This window comes from Eubalaena glacialis, chromosome 1 (assembly GCF_028564815.1).
Source record: "Eubalaena glacialis isolate mEubGla1 chromosome 1, mEubGla1.1.hap2.+ XY, whole genome shotgun sequence".
Taxonomy (NCBI): domain Eukaryota; kingdom Metazoa; phylum Chordata; class Mammalia; order Artiodactyla; family Balaenidae; genus Eubalaena; species Eubalaena glacialis.
Genome location: NC_083716.1, coordinates 105,681,398 through 105,704,831, shown reverse-complemented (window position 1 = coordinate 105,704,831; position 23,434 = coordinate 105,681,398). Strand labels below are relative to the sequence as shown.

Here is a 23,434-nt window from a genome sequence, read left to right as displayed (position 1 = left end):
CTTGTCTTTCAGAGCTAGTAGGATCATTAAAACAGTACTATTAAGACCTCGTCCTAGATGATGACTTATTATTTCAAAGTGGATTCATACAATTCCAGCACAACAAAAGAAACAGGACAGTTATTTGGGGCCCATCATATTGGAATTTTATCTCTACTACTCACTGAATAATATTTGTTTTATAAGATAACCTGTTAAACAATTTCACATTTTAATAATGCATATATAAAATGAAGAACTATCTGACTGGTGACTATCATACTAAGTGAAGTAAGTCAGACAGAGAAAGACAAATATCATATGATACCACTTATATGTGGAATCTTTAAAAAAATGATATAAATAAACTTATTTACAAAACAGAAGCAAACCCACAGACTTAGAAAATGAGCTTATGGTTACCAGGCAGAGAAAAGTGGGGGAGGAGGGATAGACTGGGGTTTGGGATTCCCATGCACACACTGCTATATTTTAAATAGATAACCAGGGACTTCCCTGGTGGTCCAGTGGCTAAGACTCCATGCTCCCAATGCAGGGGGCCTGGGTTCGATCCCTGGTCAGGGAACTAGATCCCATATACCGCAACTAAGAGTTCACATGCCACAACTAAGACCCGGCGCAGCCAAATAAATAAATAGATAGATAGATAGATAGGTAACCAACAAGGGCCTACTGCATAGCACAGGGAGTTCTGTTCAATATTCTGTAATAACAGAAATGGAAAAAGAATTTGAAAATGAATAGATACTTGTATATGTGTAACTGAATCACTTTGCTGTATACCTGAAACTAACGCAACACTGTTAATCAACTATACTCCAATATAAAATAAAAATTAAAAAAAATTTTTTTAAATATTAAATTTAAAACATAAATAAATAATAAAATAAAATAAAATGTATTGGGAACTGCTCTGGAAAAAAAAATGAACTAATAAGATGCAGGTGTAACTATCTGTATATCTCTCAAAATCTGATATGCTCAAAATATTAAAGCATTAACACATATAAATAAAGGAAGTCATTTGCATGTGATATTAACATTAATATATAAACACACCTATGATTTGGTATTTATATTAGGATATCATATTACAGTAGAACTAGTTATGAAATCATGTTCAGTATTTTTACAAATATCAAGCAAGACAAAAAGTTAAGCTCCTTGTTAGGAAAAGAATAAAAAAGTGCAAGTATTTTGTTATGGTGCTGTTTTAACATAGAAGAATCAGAAAAATATTTACTTTGATTTTAACAAGTCTGAAAGGAGTGTTGCAAAAAAGTTATAGTAGTACTAAGAACTAGAATAAATATGTACATTTTAAGTTAAAGCAAAGTTGATAGGAAGTAAACTATTCCTTTCTCAAGAGCAATTTCAAGGAAAATGGTTTCAAATTAACATTTTACTGTACATTTTACCTTTGTACAGGTCCTTAGTACTTTCTAACTAGAAACAAGAGTATCTACGACTGTGGAAAGGAGGAATTTGAGTAATTTCAGCAGCCGTATCTATTGCGGCAGACATCTCTGTGTTTTTACTTTCTTTCTTTCTCCCTTCTGAAATAACTAAGCCACTAATATGACACCAAGATTTATATTTAATAGAGAAATTGACAATATTTCCCTCAATAAATCTAAAAATAAAGCCAAAATAAATCAATTTCAAAACCTTTTTGAACAAATGCTGAAATGAATTACATCATTCAAATTCAAGTTAAACTTATCACAGCAAAATGCTATATGCCCTGACCAGCGAAATCTTTCCTACATCAAGGCATTTTTCATTGACAATTTTCCAATTGGACAGATCATTCATAGACAAATCAGGATGAGGGTAAGCCAGGAATGAAGGGGAAAATAAAAAAACCCAAGTACATTTTATTATTCAAACACATAAAAATCATGTTCTAATGATTTTTTTTGTTTCAAATATCCTTACTCCAAGGAACTTGTAATATTATTTGTTTTTTATTTTTCCAAGCATTCCAGGCACAGTGCCGGCACAGCCTCAGCCTCAGAAATGACTCTGACTGTGTACGCGGACCAGTGGCAGGACGAAGGGAAGGATCTTGCAATTAAATCTACAGCTCAGGAGAAAAGGACTTAAGTGTTTAAGATTTACTGACATGAACGACTGCAGATTTTTCAACATCAAAGAAAATTCCTATGATATGCTAAGTGATAAAAACAAGCAAGAAAAAGTATGAAACAATTTTTAAAACAAATAAAATATAGACATACATATCAATATCTGCAAGTATATACATGGCAAAATCTTGAATAGTAAATACAAAACAATTTTAAATGATTGTGTTGGGGTCACGATTTTTCTTTATGTTATTTGGCATTGTTGGAGCTTTAAAAAAAAAAATGAGCCATCATTTGTGGAGTAGAGAAAGCAATAAAGCAGTTTCTGCTTTTAGAGGAAAGAAAAAAACAGCAGCTTTTTACCCTAGAAACACAAAGCAGGAGGTCTTTCGGACAAAGACTAAGAGCAAAATTAAAGTCAAAAGCAAAATTCTCCACTTCTTGTTTATTAAAACTCTCAGGCCTCCACTGGCAGCAGACGCTAAGCTCATGACCTCTTTAAGGACTCACCCTCTCCAAGCCATTTTCACTGAAAATACACTGCTTCATTTAAAAACATCTACCGTACCCCACTCACTAGAGAACTGTGGCTACTGTGGTGAATTCAGACAGAGAGACTCCCGTCCTCCTAGAGCTGACATCCTACCTAGTGCAGGAGACAGACAATAACGGGATCACCTTTCACATCTGAGGCAGGGAAGGAGTCAAGCGTCACATGTCTCACGCAGAACAGCAAAAACTACCGCACAGAGGTTAAAAGTGTGGGTAAGAACCTGGGATGCCTGGTTAGAATCTTGCTGCATCCCTCACTCTCTGTATAATCTCAGGTAAATTATTCAAACTCGCTCAGTTTTCTCATCTGTAATGGATTTATTACCTCACTGAGTTTGGGGGTTGTGAGTTAATATACAAACACTGCCTGGCACAGATAAGTACAAAATAAGCATTAGCCATTATGAGATTAACTGGTCACCCTCTTCCACTCACATCCCCACAGAGTGATTCTATCCCAGCAGCCAGGCTAATCTCCCACCCTCCCCCATATTTTTATTTTGGAACATTTCAAATATAAACAGAAGTAGAAAGATAAAACCTGTGTACTCAGGCCCCAGGTTCAACAGCATCATCATGAGAATCGTGTTTCACCTCGCCCCCCAATTATTCTGAAGCAAATCCCAGAAACCATACGAACTTGTAGATACTTCAGTTTATCACTCCAAAGCACAAGAACTCTACCACATTTTTAAAATGCAAGTCAATTTATATCCCTCCCATGCCCCCAGTCCCCCTGGCCTCCACTTACAATCCTAAGTCCTCACCGTTCCCAGCACAGGGCCACACAGACTCCGGCCGCTGCCCGCCTGTCTAGCCATCTCCTGCACCACTGCCGTGCACACCCTGCCCACTACTGGCTCCGGCTCAGGGCCTTCCCTGCCTCAGCCCTCACCTATACTAGGCGTCTGCTCCACCAATCAGAGTGCAGTATCTTGTTCTTCACTGTGTTCTCAAGGCCTGAAACAATGCTCGGCACAGTAGGTCTTCAGTAAAGATTAGCTGCCACCAATCTGGTCACTCTCCCTCGTCAGAGCTCTCGGCTGAGTTTTTAATCATCTATTGGACAATCTGGTTAGATTATTGCTCAGGCATCTCAAACTAGATCTGTGCCAATTTAACCTCTTCTATTACAAATCTGTTCTCTCCTGTAAACCCTGTCCATTTTATGTCACTCCAAGCTGACAAGTCTTTCCAGATACTCCTGTCTCTCACACACCTCCACCAACTGTCAACAACTTGTGCTTGTTCCACCTGCAAAATAAGTTCCTCAAATTTGTTCCCTATTAACCACTTCACTGTCAATGTTTTAGTTCAGGCCTTTGTTATTTTCATTTGGATTACTGCAATAACCTAACTGGTCTCTGGGTACCCAGCCTTTACTTCTAATTCATTCTCTATCCTTGCTTATAAAACTATTTTCTAAACCATAAATCTGATCATGTCATCTCACTTGTTGAAAAGCAAACTGGTTATTAACAGATCTTAAAAAATGAAGATAACAAAATAGCACCCAAATAAAAAGCAACTTATTTCTTAACAATATGATTTAAAGAAAGAAGAAATGGGCTGGATAATATATGAGATGAGTCACTATGTTTCTCAAAAATGTTAACCAAAGGGAAACAAGCCTTCCAACAAAATGTTATATTAATAATATAATACTTGATTCTGCCTAGTCAGGGTTACAATCCTTGGTCCACTAAAAAAAAATGATTGAGTAAACTAGACAAACTATTTCATTATTTGCTCAACATAATTTATCATTTAATTAAAGAAGGAATCGTGATAATTCTGTAATCATATTTGGAAAAAGTTTTTAGCAATTTTAACCTTGCTTTAAAAAAAATTCAGACACTGAATTAGAAGTGGCTTACCTTGCAAACACCCTGTCTTTATTTGCCTTTTCTTTGCCATATTGAACTGACTGGACTTCAGTTCTCCCACTGAAATAGATAAATACGTACAATAAGAAAACCTTAAAGAGAACTACAAGATAAAATGACAACACACAGCATGACTATACTACAATTACATAAGAGACAAGATATTTCTAGCAGAGAAAAGGGAGCAGAGGGTAAGAAGGAAAGAATGGACTATATTCCACTTCTACCTGGATGGATGAAGCTTAACTACAGTTCTTCCATTAATGAACAAGGACGTGTTCCAAAGACACTTTGTTTTCAGATACTCCTTTGTCTGGGAGTGAGTATGAAAGAAGTAATTCTGTCTGAGAGGAATTCCTCCTCTGCTATGCCCTGGAAAGGCACTCCCTCTAGACTCAGAAACAGGTTGCTCTCTCCCAGCTCATCTAAGCCCTGCCCTCCTGCCACGTCTGCGGTTTGGCTAGTGTCTTTACTACTCCTTCAACAAGGGCCTGACACATGGGGAGATCTCGAAGAACTGCTCTTTCCTTGGGCAAGCTTTTCCTCCTCACCTACTGATAATGATCACAGACCCATCCTCAAATCCCTCCACGTCCAGATACAGGCAACTCCAGATATTTTTATATTAGAAGGAATGAAGGTCAGAATATGGTTGGGAGTTGGGCATTACAGGGGTTTATCTTGAAGCTGATTTGTCTCCCAAGCACACCATTTATGCCTGGGAACTGAGCTTCCTCTGTGGTACTCCAATGTGTTGAGAGCAAATTTGTAAATAAAAACTTGGTTCTCAGAGAATCTGTTACTTGACACATCACATTATTTGAGTGAATGAACATAAATGTCTAGAATATCAAATATAACCATTTACATAGATAGAAATTTAATATATATAAAAGCAGCCAAATATAGGTTTCCAAAGCTAATAAGTAAGCAATTTTAAGATCATCTTCTATGGACAAGTATAGATAAATGTGAATAGAATGGCACATCTGTTCAAGTTTTAATGGAAAAGTCAGAAACATTGTCACGATTTTAAAATTCAGATAAGTTGATGTGTCTTAAGATAATTTATTTCCTCTAAGAAGGATGAGCTATACTTGCAATTGTGAACAAGGTAACAGATTGAGGTTCACCACTGCTTTGTACTTCCACATTAGAACAAGGACTGTAATCCCCTGGGCATTTTGGAACAGAGACAACAAGGGGCGGGGGGGTGTGCGTGAGGAGGCTGGTAAAGGAAGTATTAAATCCCCCGATATTCCAAATTCCATCTCTCAGTCTTCGTGAGAGATGACAAGAGTGCTAGTATTCCCAACCATTGCTTATAATGAGGGGGGAAAGCATTTATCTCATGTGTATCCATTAGGGATAGGACTGTATCCAGATAAACATTTGTCATGCTGCCATTCCTACACCGCTCACAAGATTATTAATCATTTTGGTGATTAAAAAGTATTTTGGATACGTTTTTGAAGTTCTTAAGGACTATACACATCGAGTCTAGCTTTTACCACAGTAGACATCTGCGGCTTACTTATACACACTAATTTAATTTCACATTAGCCGAGCTGCCCGGGCCTCAGTCCTGTCTTGCTCTGTCTGCTACGCCCTGCATCTTGGAGGCTCCCCTGCAAGCTGGCTTCCTGTCAGTTCTGCCTTTTTTCTGGTGGGAGATCAGAAAGAGGAGCGAGTCAGAAGCAGGTGACCGTCAGATGCTGGCAGCCGCTGTAACAGCAGCAGGGACAGGGCACAGAGAGAAACAGAACCCCGCAGAGGATGCCATCCCTGACCAAAGCAGCACCGCCCTGGTGATCCAGAATCCACGGCAGCAGCTCACCAGGGCAGCAGCAGGTCTCAGCTTGCGGGCTCCAGCCCAGAGTGATACAAGCTTCTGACCCTCGGGCATTACCCATTCTTCCTGCTGCTTCTCCAAACACCCTCCCTTTTGTTTTCCCAGCCTTCCTAACACCTGTGTTAGAAACCAACTGCCTCAATTAAATTGCTTTTATCTGAAAAATCAAAAGAGCTTCCTGTTTCCCGGACTGATAGAGTAATTTTCCAGGAAAGAGGATTCAAATGGGACATTATTACTCAAAAGGCTGAATTAACAAGTTGAATTTCATAATAAAAATATAAAGATTAAATTCAAATATGAGGGAAAAATGAAGTGTTTATATGTCATATTATCCATATTATTCTATAGGGTTTAGTATAATTAGAACAAAATGTAAAACTGTAACATAATCTAAGAACACTAAATTCTGACAGCAAGATACTTATCTTAAGAACAACGAGAATATACCAATTGGTGAAAGCATGCAGGCTTCTTGTAAGTAATTCAAGCAATATCGAAAAGCATAACAAAAAAAGTAAACAAACAGATTTAGCCACAGCCATACCCCTAAGAAATAATCTCTATTATGAGCAGGCAAAAATCATTCTGAAACTCTATACATACATAGAAAAGGCTACAAATATGGATATAATTCTATTACAATGTGATTATGCTATATATGGCCACAATGAAAATATTAAATGGATTTCTCTTGAATTAAATGAAAGAAAAAGGCTACCATTCATTTAAAAAAGAAGGAGGAGGAGGAGGAGAATAAAAAGGTCAGGGAAAACCTTAAAAACTTAGTGTATTAATATTTAATTTTTGTTAATATGGATTCACATAGTTCACTAGTCCCTGCTTCCTCTTGCTTTCTTAGTTATATTATTATTACTTTTACTTTGTCCAAGTTTATAACATTTTAATACTATTCTGTAGTTATAATTCTCATAGTTGTCAAGGATTCGTTCCATATTTAAAGAATTTAATCTTTATTCTGACTTCTTTCACCAAGATTCTTCTTGAGTCATTTTGAATTCTCTCTTGGATGGCTAAACTTTACCATTAAATTTTTTTTTCAAAATAGGCTCAGAGATGTTATATTCCCTGAGGTTTTGTATATCTGATACTGCCTAGCTACTGACTCTAGACTTGAACGGGAACCTGGTTTAGTATTTTTCGGTCACTTTTTTCCTGTAAGACTTGACAGACAAAGGGTGGCCCATAAGCTACATACAAACCTGAAGAAAGGTTTTATTTAGCATTCACAGTGTTTAAAAATATTTAATCCCAAGTGATAAACCTCTAACAAGACTGATAAGGGAAAAAGAGAGAAGACACAAATTACCAATATCAAGAATGAGAGAAATGACCTTACTAGATTCTAGAGATATTGAAAATATAATAGGGTAATATTACAACCTTTATGCCAAAATACTCAAGAACTTAGACAAAATAGATAAATTCCTTGAAAAACATGATCAAAGTCCACCCAGGAAGAAAGAGAAAACCTGAACCGCTTCATTTGTATTAAAGAATCTGCATGTGCTGTTCAAAAGCCTCCTATAAATAACGCTTCTGCCTTAGAAAGAACAGAACTGGAAAATTCTATCAAACATTTTAAAAGGAAATAATATTACTACAGAAACTCTTCTAGAAAACTAAAAATGAGGAAATACTTCCCAACTCATTCAATGAGGCCAAAATGATCCTGACACCAAACCTGATAATGACATTACAAAAGAAAACTAAAGGGAAATATCCTTCACAAACATAAACGCAAAAATTCTAAACAAAATGTAAGCAAATTAAATAAAATAATATATAAAAAGGATAACAGATCATAACCAAGTGGGGTTTCTCTCAGGAATGTACGGTTGCTTTACCATTTGAAAGTCAATCAATATAATTCATCAAATAAACAACTAAAAAGAAAACCCATATGATCATTGTGATAGCTGCAGAAAAAGCATTTGACAAAAACCAATAACCAATCCTAATAAAAACTTCCCACAAATGCGAAATAGAGGAACTGCCTCAACATGCATGATATAGGGCATGTGTGAAAGCCCACAACCAACATCACACTTAATAGTGAAATACTGAGTGCCTTCCCCTAAGATAAGGAACAAGACAAGGATATCTGCTCTCACCACTTCTACTCAACACTAGACTGGCGGCTCTAGCTGGGGCAACAAGTAAAGAAAAAGAAATAAAAAGGATCAGAATAGAAAGGAAAAATTAAAACTGTTTTTAGCCTCTAGGAAGAAAATCTTTCGGCAACTATAAAAGAAGCTCCTAAAATAAATGAGGTAAAAGCAAAGTTTAACAAAACAAGATCAACATTAAAAAATCAATTGTATTTTTAATTAACTGTGATGAACAATCTGAAATTAAAATATAATAAGACAATTTATAATAGCATCAAAAACATGAAATAATTAAGGATACATTTGGCAAAGATGTGAAAGAGGTGTATGCTGAAAACTACAAACATTGCTGAAATAACATTTAAGTAAATAAAAAGATATACCACACACCATTGTAAAGCAATTATACACCAATAAAGATGTTTAAAAAAAAAGCTTGCTCCCAGAGGGCTGAGAAGTGTATTAAAAAAAAAAAAAAAAAAAAAAAAAAAAGATATACCATGTTTCATGAGTCAGAAAACTCAGTATTTTTTTTATTGGAGTAAAATTGCTTTACAATGTTGTGTTAGTTTCTGCTATACAATGGAGTGAATCAGCTATGTGTATATATGTATCCCCTCCCTCTTGGACCTCCCTCCCACCCCACCCCACATCCTACCCATGTAGGTAGTCACAGAGCACCGAGCTGAGCTCCCTGTGCTATACAGCAGGTTCCCACTAGCTATCTATTTTACGCATGGCAGTGTATATATATCTATCCTAATCTCCCAATTCATCCCACCCTCCCCTTTGCCCGTGTCCACACGTCGGTTCTCTATCTCTACATCTTTATTCCTGCCCTGAAAACAGGTTCATCTATTACCATTTTTCTATATTCCACATGTATGCGTTAATATACAATATTTGTTTTTCTCTCTGGCTTACTTCACTCTGTATGACACACTCTAGGTCCATCCACATCTCTACAAATGACCCAATTTCGTTCCTTTTTATGGCTAATATTCCACTGCATATATGTACCACATCTTCCTTATCCATTCATCTGTCATTGGACATTTAGGTTGTTTCCATGTCCTGGCTACTGTAAATAGTGCTGCAATGAACACTGGGGTACATGTGTCCTTTTGAATTATGGTTTTCTCAGGCTATATGCCCAGGAGTGGGATTGCTGGGTCATATGGTAGTTCTATTTTTAGTTTTGTTTTGTTTTTTATAAGTACATCCATACATTTTTGAAGATATGATTATTTATTTTTATTTTATTTATTTTTGGCTGCGTTGGGTCTTCGTTGCTGCGCGCGGGCTTTCTCTAGTTGCGGCGAGCAGGGGCTACTCTTCATTGTGGTGTGCGGGTTTCTCATTGAGCTGGCTTCTCTTGTTGCAGAGCACGGGCTCTAGGCACAAGGGCTTCAATAGCTGTGGCTCGCGGGCTCTAGAGCACAGGCTCAGTAGTTGTGGCGCACGGGCTTAGTTGCTCCGTGGCATGTGGGATCTTCCCGGACCAGGGATCGAACCTGTGTCCCCTGCATTGGCAGGCGATTCTTAACCACTGTGCCACCAGGGGAGTCCCAATTTTTAGTTTTTTAAGGAACCTCCATACTGTTCTCCACAGTGGCTATATCAATTTACATTCCCACCAACAGTTCAAGAGGGTTCCCTTTTCTCCACACCTTCTCCAGCATTTATTGTTTGTAGTTTTGATGATGGCCATTCTGCCCAGTGTGAGGTGATACCTCGCTGTAGTTTTGATTTGCATTTCTCTAATAATTAGTGATGTTGAGCATCTTTTCATGTGCCTCCTGGCCATCTGTATGTCTTCCTTGGTGAAATACCTATTTAGGTCTTCCGCCCATTTTTTGATTCGGTTGTTTTTTTTGATATTGCACTCCATGAGCTGTTTGTATATTTTGGAGATTAATCCTTTGTCTGTTGCTTCATTTGCAAATATTTTCTCCCATTCTGAGGATTGTCTTTTTGTCTTGTTTATGGTTTCCTTTGCTGTGTAAAAGCTTTTAGTTTAATTAGGTCCCATTTGTTCATTACTCTAGGAGGTGGATCGGAGAAGATCTTGCTGTGGTTTATGTCAAAGAGTGTTTTTCCTATGTTTTAGCTCCATTTTTCTTTCTCAAGATTGCTCTGGCTATTCGGGGTCTTTTGTGTTTCCATAAAAAGCATAACATTTTTGGTTCTAATTCTGTGAAGAATGCCATTGGTAATTTGATAGGGATTGCACTGAATCTGTAGATTGCTTTGGGTAGTATAGTCATTTTCACAATGTTGATTCTTCCAATCCAAGAACATGGTACATTTCTCCATCTGTTTATGTCACCTTTGATTTCTTTCATCAGTGTTTTATAGTTTTCTGCATACAGGTCTTTTGTCTCCCTAGGTAAGTTTATTCCTAGGTATTTTACTCTTTTTGTTGCGAAGGTAAATAGGGTTGTTTCCTTAATTTCTGTTTCTGATCTTTCGTTGTTAGTGTATAGGAATGCAAGAGATTTCTGTGCATTAATTTTGTATCCTGCAACCTTACCAAATTCACTGCTTAGTTCTAGTAGAGAAAACTCAATATTTTTAAGATGTCAATTCTCCTGAAATTGATCTATAGTTTCAGCACAATTCCAATTAGAATCCCAGAAGTCTTTCTTGTAGAAAGTGATCAGCTAATTCTAAAATTCAGATGAAACTGCAACGGGCCTAGAACATTCAAAACAACTTCTAAAAAGAACAAAGTTGGAAGACTAATACTACTGGACTTAAGACTTATTATTAAAAAGTCCAGAAATAAGTCCACCCAAATATGGACCACTGATTTCTAGCAAAGGTGCAAAGGCAATGCTGTGGAGAAAGAGTAATCTTTTCAACAAAAAATGCTTGAACAACTGGATATCCATATGTAAAAAGACAAACTTCAATCCATACTTCACACCATATGCAAAAATTACTTTCAAATAGATCATAGACCTAAATGTAAGGGTTAAAACTGTAAAACTCTTAGAAGAAAACAGGAATAAATCTTTGTGACCTTGGGTTAGGCAAAGATTTCTTAGATATGACACCAAAAGAAAGATCCGTGAAAGAAAAAACTGGTAAATTGAACTTATCAAAATTACGTGCTCTTCAGAAAACTAGTCAAATGAAAAGATACCAGGAGGCAGTGGTAAGAATCTGGTGGAATTAGAACTCTCCTACATTGCTGGTGGGCATGTAAAAAGATACCCGTGCTTTTGAAAAACGACCAGCAGTTTCTCGCAAAGTTAAACATACATCTACCATAAGATCCGGCGATTCCACTCCTAGGTATTTAACCAAGGGAACTTAAAGCAAATGTCCATACAAACCCTTCCACATCAATGTTCACAGCAGCTTTATTTGTAATAGCCCAAGTCCGGAAGCAAGCCAAACAGAGAAAGAACCCACTTGATATCCATAATTAAGTGAATGGATAAACAAAATGTGTTATATCTACACAATGGAATACTACCCTACAATAAAAAGAAATGAACCATCAATCCAGGCAACAACATAGATGAATTTCAGAATAATTATGCCAAGTAAAAGAGTATGTAATATATATGTAAAGAATATGCAAAATATGTTTCAATTTATATAAAATCCTAGAAAATGCAAACCAATGTATAGAAACAGAAAGCAGACCAGCAGATACATGGGGACAAAGAGAGGTGAGAGAAAAGGGGTTTCAGAGGGGTATGAGGAAAATTCCGGGGTGGATATGCTTGCTATCTTAATTGTGGTGATGGGTGCATGGATGTATATACATCTCCAAACATGAAATTTTAAACTTTAAATATGGTAACTTATTCTATGTCAATTATACCTTAATAAAACTGTTTTTAAATTGTAAAATCTGGGCTTCCCTGGTGGCGCAGTGGTTGAGAATCTGCCTGCCAATGCAGGGGACACGGGTTCGAGCCCTGATCCGGGAGGATTCCACATGCCACGGAGCAACTGGGCCCGTGAGCCACAATTACTGAGCCTGCGCGTCTGGAGCCTGTGCTCCGCAACAAGAGAGGCCGCGATAGTGAGAGGCCGGCGCACCGCGATGAAGAGTGGCCCCCGCTCGCCGCAGCTAGAGAAAGCCCTCGCACAGAAACGAAGACCCAACACAGCCATAAATAAATAAATAAATAAATAAATAAAATGGGAGGAGTCACTGTATGCATTTCATAGAGTTATTGTGAAGTGGATGTGAGTTACTGCATGTAGATTTCTTGGAAGAGTGCCTGGTAACTCAATCATGCAATAAATGCTATAAAAAAAATTTTAAAAACATGTAAAATCTGCCAGTACTAGGTCCATAGTCCCCCAAGGGCAATAACAGCCTGAATGGCAAGTGTTGCTGCCCTCAACCAGTATTTTCTTTTTTAATTAGATAGTTCTTGAGCTTTTTTTTTTTTTAAAGAATTACTTAATTTACTATTTAGTGCTTCAACTTCCATGATGAGAAATTTCCCTTCTTTTTTGTTTTGTTCTGGTTTTTTTTGGCTGCAACATGCGGCATGAAGGACCCTAGTTCCCTGACCAGGGATCAAACCCATGCCCCCTGCAGTGGAAGTGCAGAGCCTTAACCACTGGACCGCTGGGCAAGTCCCTTGAGCTAGTTTTTTTTTGTTAATTTCTAGGTAGAAATTTCTTCCTGTTTCAGGGATGATTTTCTCCCAAACTGGTTTCTTTAAATGTCTTTGGTATCTGTAGTCATCGTGACTAGATTTTGTTTTCTGTGGTATAGTTTGGGGAAATTACTTGATTTTTTTTTTTTCATCTGAGACTGGTTTAAATTATGGTTAAAGGTTGGTTACTACATTCTATTAATTTCTTTGTTGCCTAAGTGAAGTGGTGTGTGTATATTGACATGTACGTCATATTTTCAAGGTCAGAGGGAAGAAAGAGTTCTGCTAAAGTTAAGTATAGTTCTTGTATAACGACCCCGGTGGTTGTTTAGGTAAGGAATTAAGTTTACTGAAGGAATACCAGTATGGTCTGCACTGTTCTCTCACTAGAGATTTCTTCTGTACCTGCTAAGATTTAGTACCAATAGATAAGACTTTTTGATTTTTCCGACTCTCACTACTGATGTCATTCTCATTCCCTAAACCTAATTACCTTTAAATTTACGAGTACCAACACCTTACTTTCCCAGGACTGCTTTTATGATGGTGACAGGGGAGCCAATCATGACATCAAGCCACTTAAGAATCTGCTGTGCCTTTTTTATGGTTACAATTTCCTTAATTCTAGTTAAGTGCTGATACTGAATTTTTGGGCTACTTTTACCACTTATTTGGAAGGAGGATGTATTTTTAATGGTATATCTTGTACTACGCTTTATGCTGTTGTTTTTTTTTTTCTGATTACAAATGGGGCATTTATAAATGCTTGCGGTTTACAATACAAATCTTTTCTGGGCCACATCTACATATTTTCTTCACGAGAAAGTCATCTTACAAATATTTAACAAAGACAATGGAAATTATAGCAGGAGTAGATTGTAACTAATTAAATACAGTTGATTTACTTTAGGAAATAATGACCTGGAATATAGGTAATGGAACAGGTTTCTCAAGCCTGGCTTTGTGATGAGAACCTACAGAACTTTCTGCTGATTAGACAAAGGGGCCACACTCCGCAGAGATTTTGACTCAGTAGGCGCGCATGAGTGACAGATTCTACGGTTCAGTAAACTAGACTTTTATTTAAAGGGAGGAAAAAATCCAACACTGAAGTATCAAAGCATAAGCAATACTTACCAATACCGGAATTTTGAACCTAATGTAAAATAATGTGCAAAAAAATTCTTTTGAGGTGGAAGTGGTCTGTCCAAACGGAAGAATGTGTGATGTTCTACACATGCTTTCCACAAGTTTTTACATGCTCTGTAATTCACCATGTTAAATCCCAATAATGTTTCTCTAGATTCATGCTGTAATAAATGACAAAATGCAGAGAATATCATGAGAATGTCAGGATCTAATGCTCCATTTAATTTATTTTTTACAGGTAAATACTCTACCCTTACAAACACTAACCCTTCCTGTGTCTTTTTTGCTTATCCAATAAAAAAGCAGTAAAATTAATGGAAAGATTTGCAAAATGTGGACCTCATTCGGTTAATATTACAACTCATAGGAACTTTTATTTTAGAACACAGTTAGAAACAAATTTAAAAATCGATATATATCTATTTTCAAAACTTAGTAGCTATAATTATTTCAAAATACAATCCTGGCCCACAAATTAAACTTTAAGATACATCAACACACCTTTCAACAATATCTCTAAACGTATAAATCTGTCTAGATTGTAAATAAGTAAATAAAAACATTCAGCACTTCTGAACACTATTTTGAAATTCTTATTTTAAAATAAGTAGCAACAGGGACTCCCCTGGTAGCACAGTGGTTAAGAATCAGCCTGCCAATGAAGGGGACATGGGTTCGAGCCCTGGTCCGGGAAGATCCCACATGCCGTGGAGCAACTAAGCCCGTGCGCCACAACTACTGAACCTGCGCTCTAGAGCCTGCAAGCCACAACTACTGAGCCCACATGCCGCATCTACTGAAGCCCATGCGCCTAGAGCCCGTGCTCTGCAACAAGAGAAGCCACCGCAATGAGAAGCCCGCGCACCGCAACAAAGAGTAGCCCCCGCTCGCCGCAACTAGAGAAAGCCCGCGCGCAGCAAAAAGACCCAACACAGCCAAACATAAATAAATAAATTAATTAATTAAAAAGTTAAAATAAGTAGCAACAGAAGCACTTCTTTAATTTTTCTTTAAAAATTTGGCACAAATTACTATTTAAATAGTTTCACTGAACTATCTATAGCAAGGCATACATGTCAAGGTGTACAGCTCTGATTTCACACAGTGACCACAACCAGGTCCAGAAATAGACTGTTAGCAGCACCTCTGAGCGCCCTTTGTCTTCCCGTTCTACCAGATAACCTCTACACATGTGCCCACCTTCTGCCTTTTATGCCCACAGGTTAATCATGCTTGTTTCTCAACTTTACATACACGGACTCATACATGTATGTCTTTAGGTCTGACTTCTTTTGTTCAATATTATGTTTCTATATTCCTCCATGTAACTGTGAAGCAGTAATTGACTCATTTCATTCTACACACTCTTCTCTCATACGAATAGACCACAGTTTCTTTATCTGTTTACTGTTGACAGACATTTAATGTTTCTAGTTTGGTGATGTAAAAATGTTGTTCCTATGTGTATTCCTGTATTTTGTCTGATGCACGTAGGTGCGAGTTTCTGTTGCTGGGTCGTAGACGTCATGTGCTCACCTCTAGTCGGTACCACCCAGCAGTTCCCCAAAACGATCAGCTCAATAGACACTCCCTTCTGCCAGCATGTATGCTCCTCACACTCCCCAGTCACTGCTTCACCCATCTCTTTGTTCCACTATTCTGGTGGCTGTGTGAAATTATCACATTCTGGTTATAATTTATATCTCTCTGATGCTTAATTGAGGTTCAACAGCTTTTCACGTTACTGGCCATGGAGATATTCTCAGTTCTGGAGTGTCTGTTCAAGTCACTAGCGTACTTCTGGATTGGGTTGGATATACAACCAAGGACATACATGGTGTGTGTGTATTATACACATATTCTGTGCTATTTGACTTTCTTAATCATGTCTTTTGACGAACATAGTTCTTAATTTTAACACAGTTCTAGTTACTGATCTTCTCCTTTAATGTTAGTTTCCCTTCTACGTCCTATTAAAGCAATCTTTGCCTATCAAAAGGTCATGAAGATATCTTACATGACTAAAATACAGTAAAATGCCCATGTATAAATATTAAACTGTGATGTTAGAAGATGATATGCTTAAAATATCACTTCTCCATCACCAGAGAATTCTTAATTATGTTTAACAGTTGCTTTGTATGCACTAACACTACCTCAGAGAATGGTTGTGAAGATTAAATGATATGAAAACGGTTGATATATTACCAGGCACACAGTAAGACCTTAAGAAATGTTAGATACTATATTATTATTATTACTAACAACAATAGCACTATAATGGGAAGCAAATTGGAAAAGTTGACTTAAATACCGCCTCCTACCAATATAATTATCAAAGTAAAATGTTTGTTCTCTAGTTTCCAGATATGATTTATTATATTTTATTCCTCTAAACATTCACTGAAACATGTACAAGAATGTTCATTAACAGCATTAATCATAATAGCCACAACATGGAAATGGCAAAACTGTCCACTAACATAGTAAGAATGAATAACTAATGTATGGTATATTCATTCAGTAGAATTCCACAGCAATGGAGCAAACTATCGCTATGTGTAACAACATGGATGAATCTCACAATGTTAAGGGAAAGAAGGCAGATAAAAATGAAAACATTCTGTATGATTTTATATTTTAAAATTCAAAACTAAGCAAACTAATCCATGATGATACAAATGAGAATAATATTTACCTTTTGGGAGAGTTAATGACTGCTAGTGGGCGTCAACTCCATTAGCAATAATACCAGCTTCCAGGGTGGTAGTAATGTTCAACATAATAACATTGTATATTATATACTTATCAAGCACTATACTTAATTTCTGTTGGTTTTATTTCAATAAAAACTCTCTTGAAATAAAACTTCTATGTTTTGTGAGTATAAATGATGAATCATAGTCAGTAGATCAATATCCTCTATAAAATACATTTGATTCAAATATATTGTAAGGCTTTGAATACATTTTATTATTTATTTATTATGTATTTTTGATGTGGACCATTTTTTTTAAGTCTTTATTGAATTTGTTACAACATTGCTTCTGTTTTATGTTTTGGTTTTTTGGCCTCAAGGCATGTGGGACCAGGGATCGACCCCGCACCCCCTGCACTGGAAAGCGAAGTCTTAACCACTGGACCGCCAGGGAAGTCCCTGAATACGTTTTATACACATATACACATATAAACATCCTGAAATGTGCATTAATTTGTCAAGACTTCTAGTAATGTCAGTCAAAGGATAAGGTTAATTTAATTTGATGAAAGAGATAAAATCATTTATAAGATGAAATTCGTTCCAACACTGTACTTTCCGTGATAACGTGTTGTATTTAATACACAAAAAGGACATCACTAGTCCAACAAAGGGAGGAAATGTACTACACGTTCATGAACTAGGAACAAAACTAAACGCTCAGAATCCCCCAAATGAAATGTATTCATATGTGAAAGGAAGTGCTGTAGATTTAGTTTTAAAAAAAAAAGAAAAAGAAAAAGGACATATAAATGCTCAGTTACTGACCTCATGAATGGACCCTGGGGACGACAATGAACATCACAATTGAGATCAGTTTCTAAGTTCAAGAGATAGCAGAACAGATATCTAGAATAACTTCTGATCAGAACCACAGAAACACTAGGGAAATACTTTGCCATAAAATATGAATTAATTAACTGAGTAGGCAGTTATTAACAGTATTAATAACATGTTTACTTGCACTAAAAGTTCTGTAATGAATGACGACTTATTTCTTAAAGGACTTAATTTATGTTAATAAGATCAACTCACCAATTCTTTTCTCAGTTGAATAAAAAACTGTTTGCACTTAAAAGAAATTTTTACAATCTTCAACCTGGATAAAAAGAGAATGAATTGGAGTATTTAAAATATTGAACAAAGATAAAAATATTAATCAAAAAAATTAAAAAATAATCTTTTAACTCTATGTTTAGTAATGTCTAAATATTTAATTATATATACATATATAAAGTACATAAAGAATCTAAAGTTTTTGGTGCTTCGTGAAAAAATAATTAGAATTTATATGCTCAACTGAGCTTAGTTTTATCAGAACATTTGCTGTAAACTATACATTTCCCAATTTTGTATCTAAAGAAATACATAAAAACACATATCACAAGTTAAAATTTTAAGACTACCAATAATATAGTTATTTACTCTTTAAAACTGCAAGTAGTTTTCTGCACGTTAAGAGCTTGAAAATCACCACTCCATCCTGGCAACAAGTAAAAAGCTCAACTGATTGAAAAATCCACAGTTCTTCTTAAATACACAAGGAAGGGAAGAGCACAGGGCAAACTGCTACCCCCAAGATTTGAGAGACCAACAGCTGAGTACAGGGAATCAGAGCTTCCCAGAGAAGATTCAGGAGCAGAAACTGCCAGAGGAAGCAGTGCCAGGGCAGGAAAACCTGAACTGTATTTTATGAGTTGTTGAAGGCTCAGCGTGGTCAACCCCGAGAGTTAAAAACCCCAAGAGGCCCCAGTCATAGGGCGGCCCTCACAGTATTGTGAGATTTAGCTCTAGAAGCTCAAACAGATTCCGACAGTAAATACCAAAGAAAAGTACCCTCAGATTTCCGACAGGGAAAGGGAAAGAAACCATGTGAACTAGGCCAGAGCACTCTGCTCTTAACAAGGCCTACCTTTAGGGGAAACTCGTTAACCAGAGCCTGACCTGGGGAAGGAAAATACCCAAGTCCAGCCCACTCTAGCCATCCTGTCCCACCCAAGGGGAGAGAAAAAAAATGAGAAACACTGTGAAGCTCACAGTCTAGAGGCCTGGGCTCATTAAAACACTGAGAGCTAATCACAGGACTACAGAAAACCCCCCTCCGTCGACACCTCACCACCACATTACTAAGAGCCTATTTACAGCGTTCCTGTTACCAGGGTATCGTATCTGCCCATCAAGAAAAGATTACAAGGCATACCAAAAGGCAAAAAACACAATGTAAAGACAGAGTAAGCATCAGAACCAGATATGAGAGGAATGTGGGACTTATCAGACTGGGAGTTTAAAACAACTATGATTAACAGGCTAAGAGCTCCAAAGGATAAAGTAGAAAGCAAGAAAAAAGAACAGATGGGCAACGTAAACACAGAAATGAAAATCATAAAAAAGGACCCCAAAATACAAAACTAATATGCAGAAACCTGTTCCACTTCTATACACTAACAACGAACTATCGGAAAGAGAAATTAAGGAAACAATCCCATTGACCATCACATTAAAAAGAATAAAATACCTGGGAATAAACCTACCTAAGGATATAAAACCTGGAAAACTATAAGACACTGATGAAAGAAACTGAAGAGGACACAAACAGATGCAAAGATACACTGTATTCTTGGATTGGAAGAATTAATATTGTTAAAATGGCCATACTACCCAAGGCAATCTATAGATTCAATGCAATCCCTATCAAAATACCAATGGCATTTTTCACAGAACTAGAACAAATAATTTCAAAATTTGCATGGAATAGATCCATGTATATGTATAATTGAATCACTCTTCTGTACAGCTGAAACTATCACAACATCGCTAATCACCTATACTCCAAAATAAAATGAAAAGTTAAAAAAAAAATTTGTTTGGAAACACAAAAGACCCCGAATAATCAAACAATCTTGAGAAATAACAGAGCTGGAGGAATCATGCTCCCTGACATCAGACTATAGTACAAAGCTACAGTAACCAAAACAGTCTGGTACTGGCATAGAAATAGACACACAGATCAGTGGAAGAGAATAGAGAGCCCAGAAATAAACCTATGCTCACATGGTCAATTAATCTATGACAAGAAGACAAGAATATACAATGGAGAAAAGACAGTCTCTTCAATAAATGGTGTTGGGAAAACTGGATGCTACATGCAGAAAAATGAAAACTGGACAACTTTCTCACACCATATACAAAAATAAATTCAAAATGGATTAAAGACTTAAATGTAATACCTGAAATCATAAAACTCCAAGAAGAAAACACAGACAGTAACCTCTTTGACATTAGTCTTAGCACTATTTTTTGGATATGTCTCCTCAGGTAAGGGCAGCAAAAGCAAAAATAAACAATGGGACTACATCAAATTAAAAGATTCTGCACAGTGAAGCAAACCAGCAAAACAGAAAGGTAGCCTACCAAATGAGAGAAGATACTTGCAAATGATATATCCAATAAGGGGTTGATATCCAAGTATATAAAGAACTTTTTTATACAACTCAGTATCAAAAAACAAATTTGATTAAAAAATGGGCAGAAGACCTGAATAGACGTTTTTTACAAAGACATACACATGGCCAACAGGGACATTAAAAGGTGTTCAACATCATTAATTATCAGAGAAATGCAAATCAAAACTACAATGAGATACCACCTCACACCTGTCAGAACGGCTATCATCAAAAAGACAAGAAACAACAAGTGTTGACGAGGATGTGGAGAAAAGGGAATCTTTGTGCACTGTTGGTGGGAATGTAAATATGTGCAGCCACCATGGAAGACAGTATGGAGGGTCCTCAAAAATCTAAAAATAGAACAACCATATGATCCAGCAGTTCCACCTCTGGGTATGTATCCAAAGAAAATGAAAACACTAAATCAAAAAGATTTATGCACCCCTGTGTTCATTGCAGCACTATTTATAACAGCCAAGATATGGAAACAACCTAAGTGTCCATCGATAATGAATGGATGAAGAAGATGTGATGTGTTTGTATATGTGTGTGTGTATGAATATTACTCAGCCATAAAAAAAAGAATAAAATCTTGCCAACTATGGCAACATGGATGGACCTGGAGGGTATTATGAAAGTGAAATAACTAGAAAGAGAAAAACAAATACCTTATGATTTCATTTATACGTGGAATCTAAAAAACAAAACAAAAAGAGACTCACAGACACAGAGAACAAACGAGCGGTTGCCAGAGGGGAGAAAAGGGTGCAGGTAAAGACAAAAATGTGACATGGATTAAGAATACAAACTTCCAGCTATAAAATAAGTCATGGGGATGTAATGTATATAGAGGGAATATAGTCAATAATACTATAATAATTTTATATGGTGACAGATGATAACTGGACTTGCTGTGTTGATTGTTTCATAAGGTACAGAAATATTTAATCACTATGCTGTACACCTGAAACTAATATAATGCTATATTAATTATAACTCAATAAAAAATTTATTGAAGCTTGTTTAATGGCTCAACATATTTTCTCTCCTAGTAAACAAACCATGTACCCTTGAAAGGAATGTGTATTTTGCTGTTACGAGGCATAGTATTGAAACAGGAGGGAAGGGGAGCAGGGCACAACCTTTGAAAGAATGACATAGCCATAGGATATGACAGAAACTGGTAAGAACCAACTAGATCCAAGATGGCGGAAGATTCGACTTCCAGTAGACCTTGAGCCTCATTATATGCTCATTGTAATGCATTAGCTAAATGACACTCCCACCAGCTCCATGACAGTTCTGAGGCCAACCATAAATGGCCAAAAGTGGGTGGTGGCCCAATTCCTGGAAATCTCTGCCCCTTCCCCCAAAATAGCTGGAATAATCCCCACTCATTAGCCTATGAAATTACACAGCCCATAAAAACTAACCACACCATATTTTGGGGCCTCTTGCCTTCTGAGATGGCCCACCCTCTGTCTGTGGAGTGTGTTTATCTCTAAATAAATCCACTTCTTACCCATCACTTTGCCTCTCACTGAATTCTTTCTGCTATGAGACATCAAGACCCTGAGCTTCATTAGGTCCTGAGACCAGGTGTGTGATCTCAATTAAAAGACAGTGGGTTCTGGCTGGTGTTGAGTCCCCGCCCATGGGTTCAAGTGCAATCTGAGTCGCACAGTTTCACAATTGTTTATCAATTAAGCCAAGAGATTTGATACTGCTTGAATCTATTTCAACTGATTTTTTATTGTCTAGTTTTTGTATTGAGCTCTGAGAGGGATATGCTCAAATCTCCAGCTACGATTGTAGAATTGTCTATTTTTCCTTATTTTTTGCTTCATGTATTTTGAAACTGTGTTATTATGCACATGTATACTTAAAACTGTTGCTTGTCTTTTATCAGGTGCATGGGGCATACTTTCCTTTATCTGTGTGTCCTGTAATATTTCGCTGGCACCCAGATGTTTTACATATTGCATCGTAGTGAGCGTAAGTATGTGTTTCCCATCTTCCCAGCTTCCTGTTGTTCGGCAGTTTACTTGCACGGACTCTATCTTCACCCTCAACCTCCAGTTTACGCTTCCGCTGCTGCTCTTCAGGAAAGCACAGCTCTGGGTGAGCCCACAGGAATGCTGAGATGACCAGGGGTACTAGTCATCCCATTCTCTCAAAAACCACACCCAGCTGAGAACTCCTCTAATTGCCAACACACTGCTCTATTATTTTCAGCAGCGCCCTGGGCCATGAATTCCTTCAGGAACGAATTCAATCAAATTGTGACTGTTGCAAAGGAACAGTCTCTGAGGCAGGCACTTGAGGCTATTTGAAACTATCCTGGTTTCTGTTCCTCCGGTTGTCTTTCGGTTTCCCAAGACAGTCCTTCTTAATTAGCCTGAGCTTTGCAGTGACTTAAGTTGTGACGCTTTGTTATTATACAGGAGCCCCGGTGATGTGTCAGCTAAGTCTGGGGCTGGGGAGGAACCCGTCTTTAATCCTGTGATTAGGCCTCGGGTTTAGTGGTCTGGGCCCCTTGGCTGCACCCTTCAGTGCCCCTCAGCTCACCCCGCCCTAGCTGAAACAGGAAGTACAGAGAGGGCTGGACATGGGTACTTCCCTTCCCCCACCTTGGTTAGGCTCTGGTAAAACCCATGTTGGTTAAGTATTGGTAAAATAGATTTCCTTGAGGGCAGATCTTTGTTAAGGAGAACAGAAAGCTCCGAGCATATTTCAAAACGGTTACTTTCCTGCTCAACTCCCATCCCCTGCCCTTTGAGCGCAAGTGGATTTTTCTCCAATCTTCGCCCGGAGATCCTGGTGGGGTGCCTGGCAGTAAAACTCACGAGAACGAGGGGTCCTTCCTAAGTAAGTTAGCCCAAGCTGGTCTCCGCTCCGTCTCCAGCAATTTGTCAGTCACCCTGTGTGCACTCCTACCAGG

General features: G+C 37.4%; 1 protein-coding gene across 5 annotated transcripts in view; it reads right to left on the bottom strand.

The window, feature by feature from the left end:
* Nucleotides 1–23,434, bottom strand: part of PTPN4 (protein tyrosine phosphatase non-receptor type 4) — a 205,013-nt gene that overhangs the window by 60,417 nt on the left and 121,162 nt on the right. For all 5 annotated transcript variants that reach the window (XM_061182965.1, XM_061182968.1, XM_061182967.1 and 2 more), the window contains exons 11-13: nucleotides 18,083–18,146; nucleotides 14,278–14,450; nucleotides 4,517–4,585 (exon numbers count right to left, since the gene is read on the bottom strand). In XM_061182965.1, coding sequence (XP_061038948.1) covers nucleotides 4,517–4,585; nucleotides 14,278–14,450; nucleotides 18,083–18,146 — 306 coding nt within the window. The remainder of the gene's footprint in view (nucleotides 1–4,516; nucleotides 4,586–14,277; nucleotides 14,451–18,082; nucleotides 18,147–23,434) is intronic.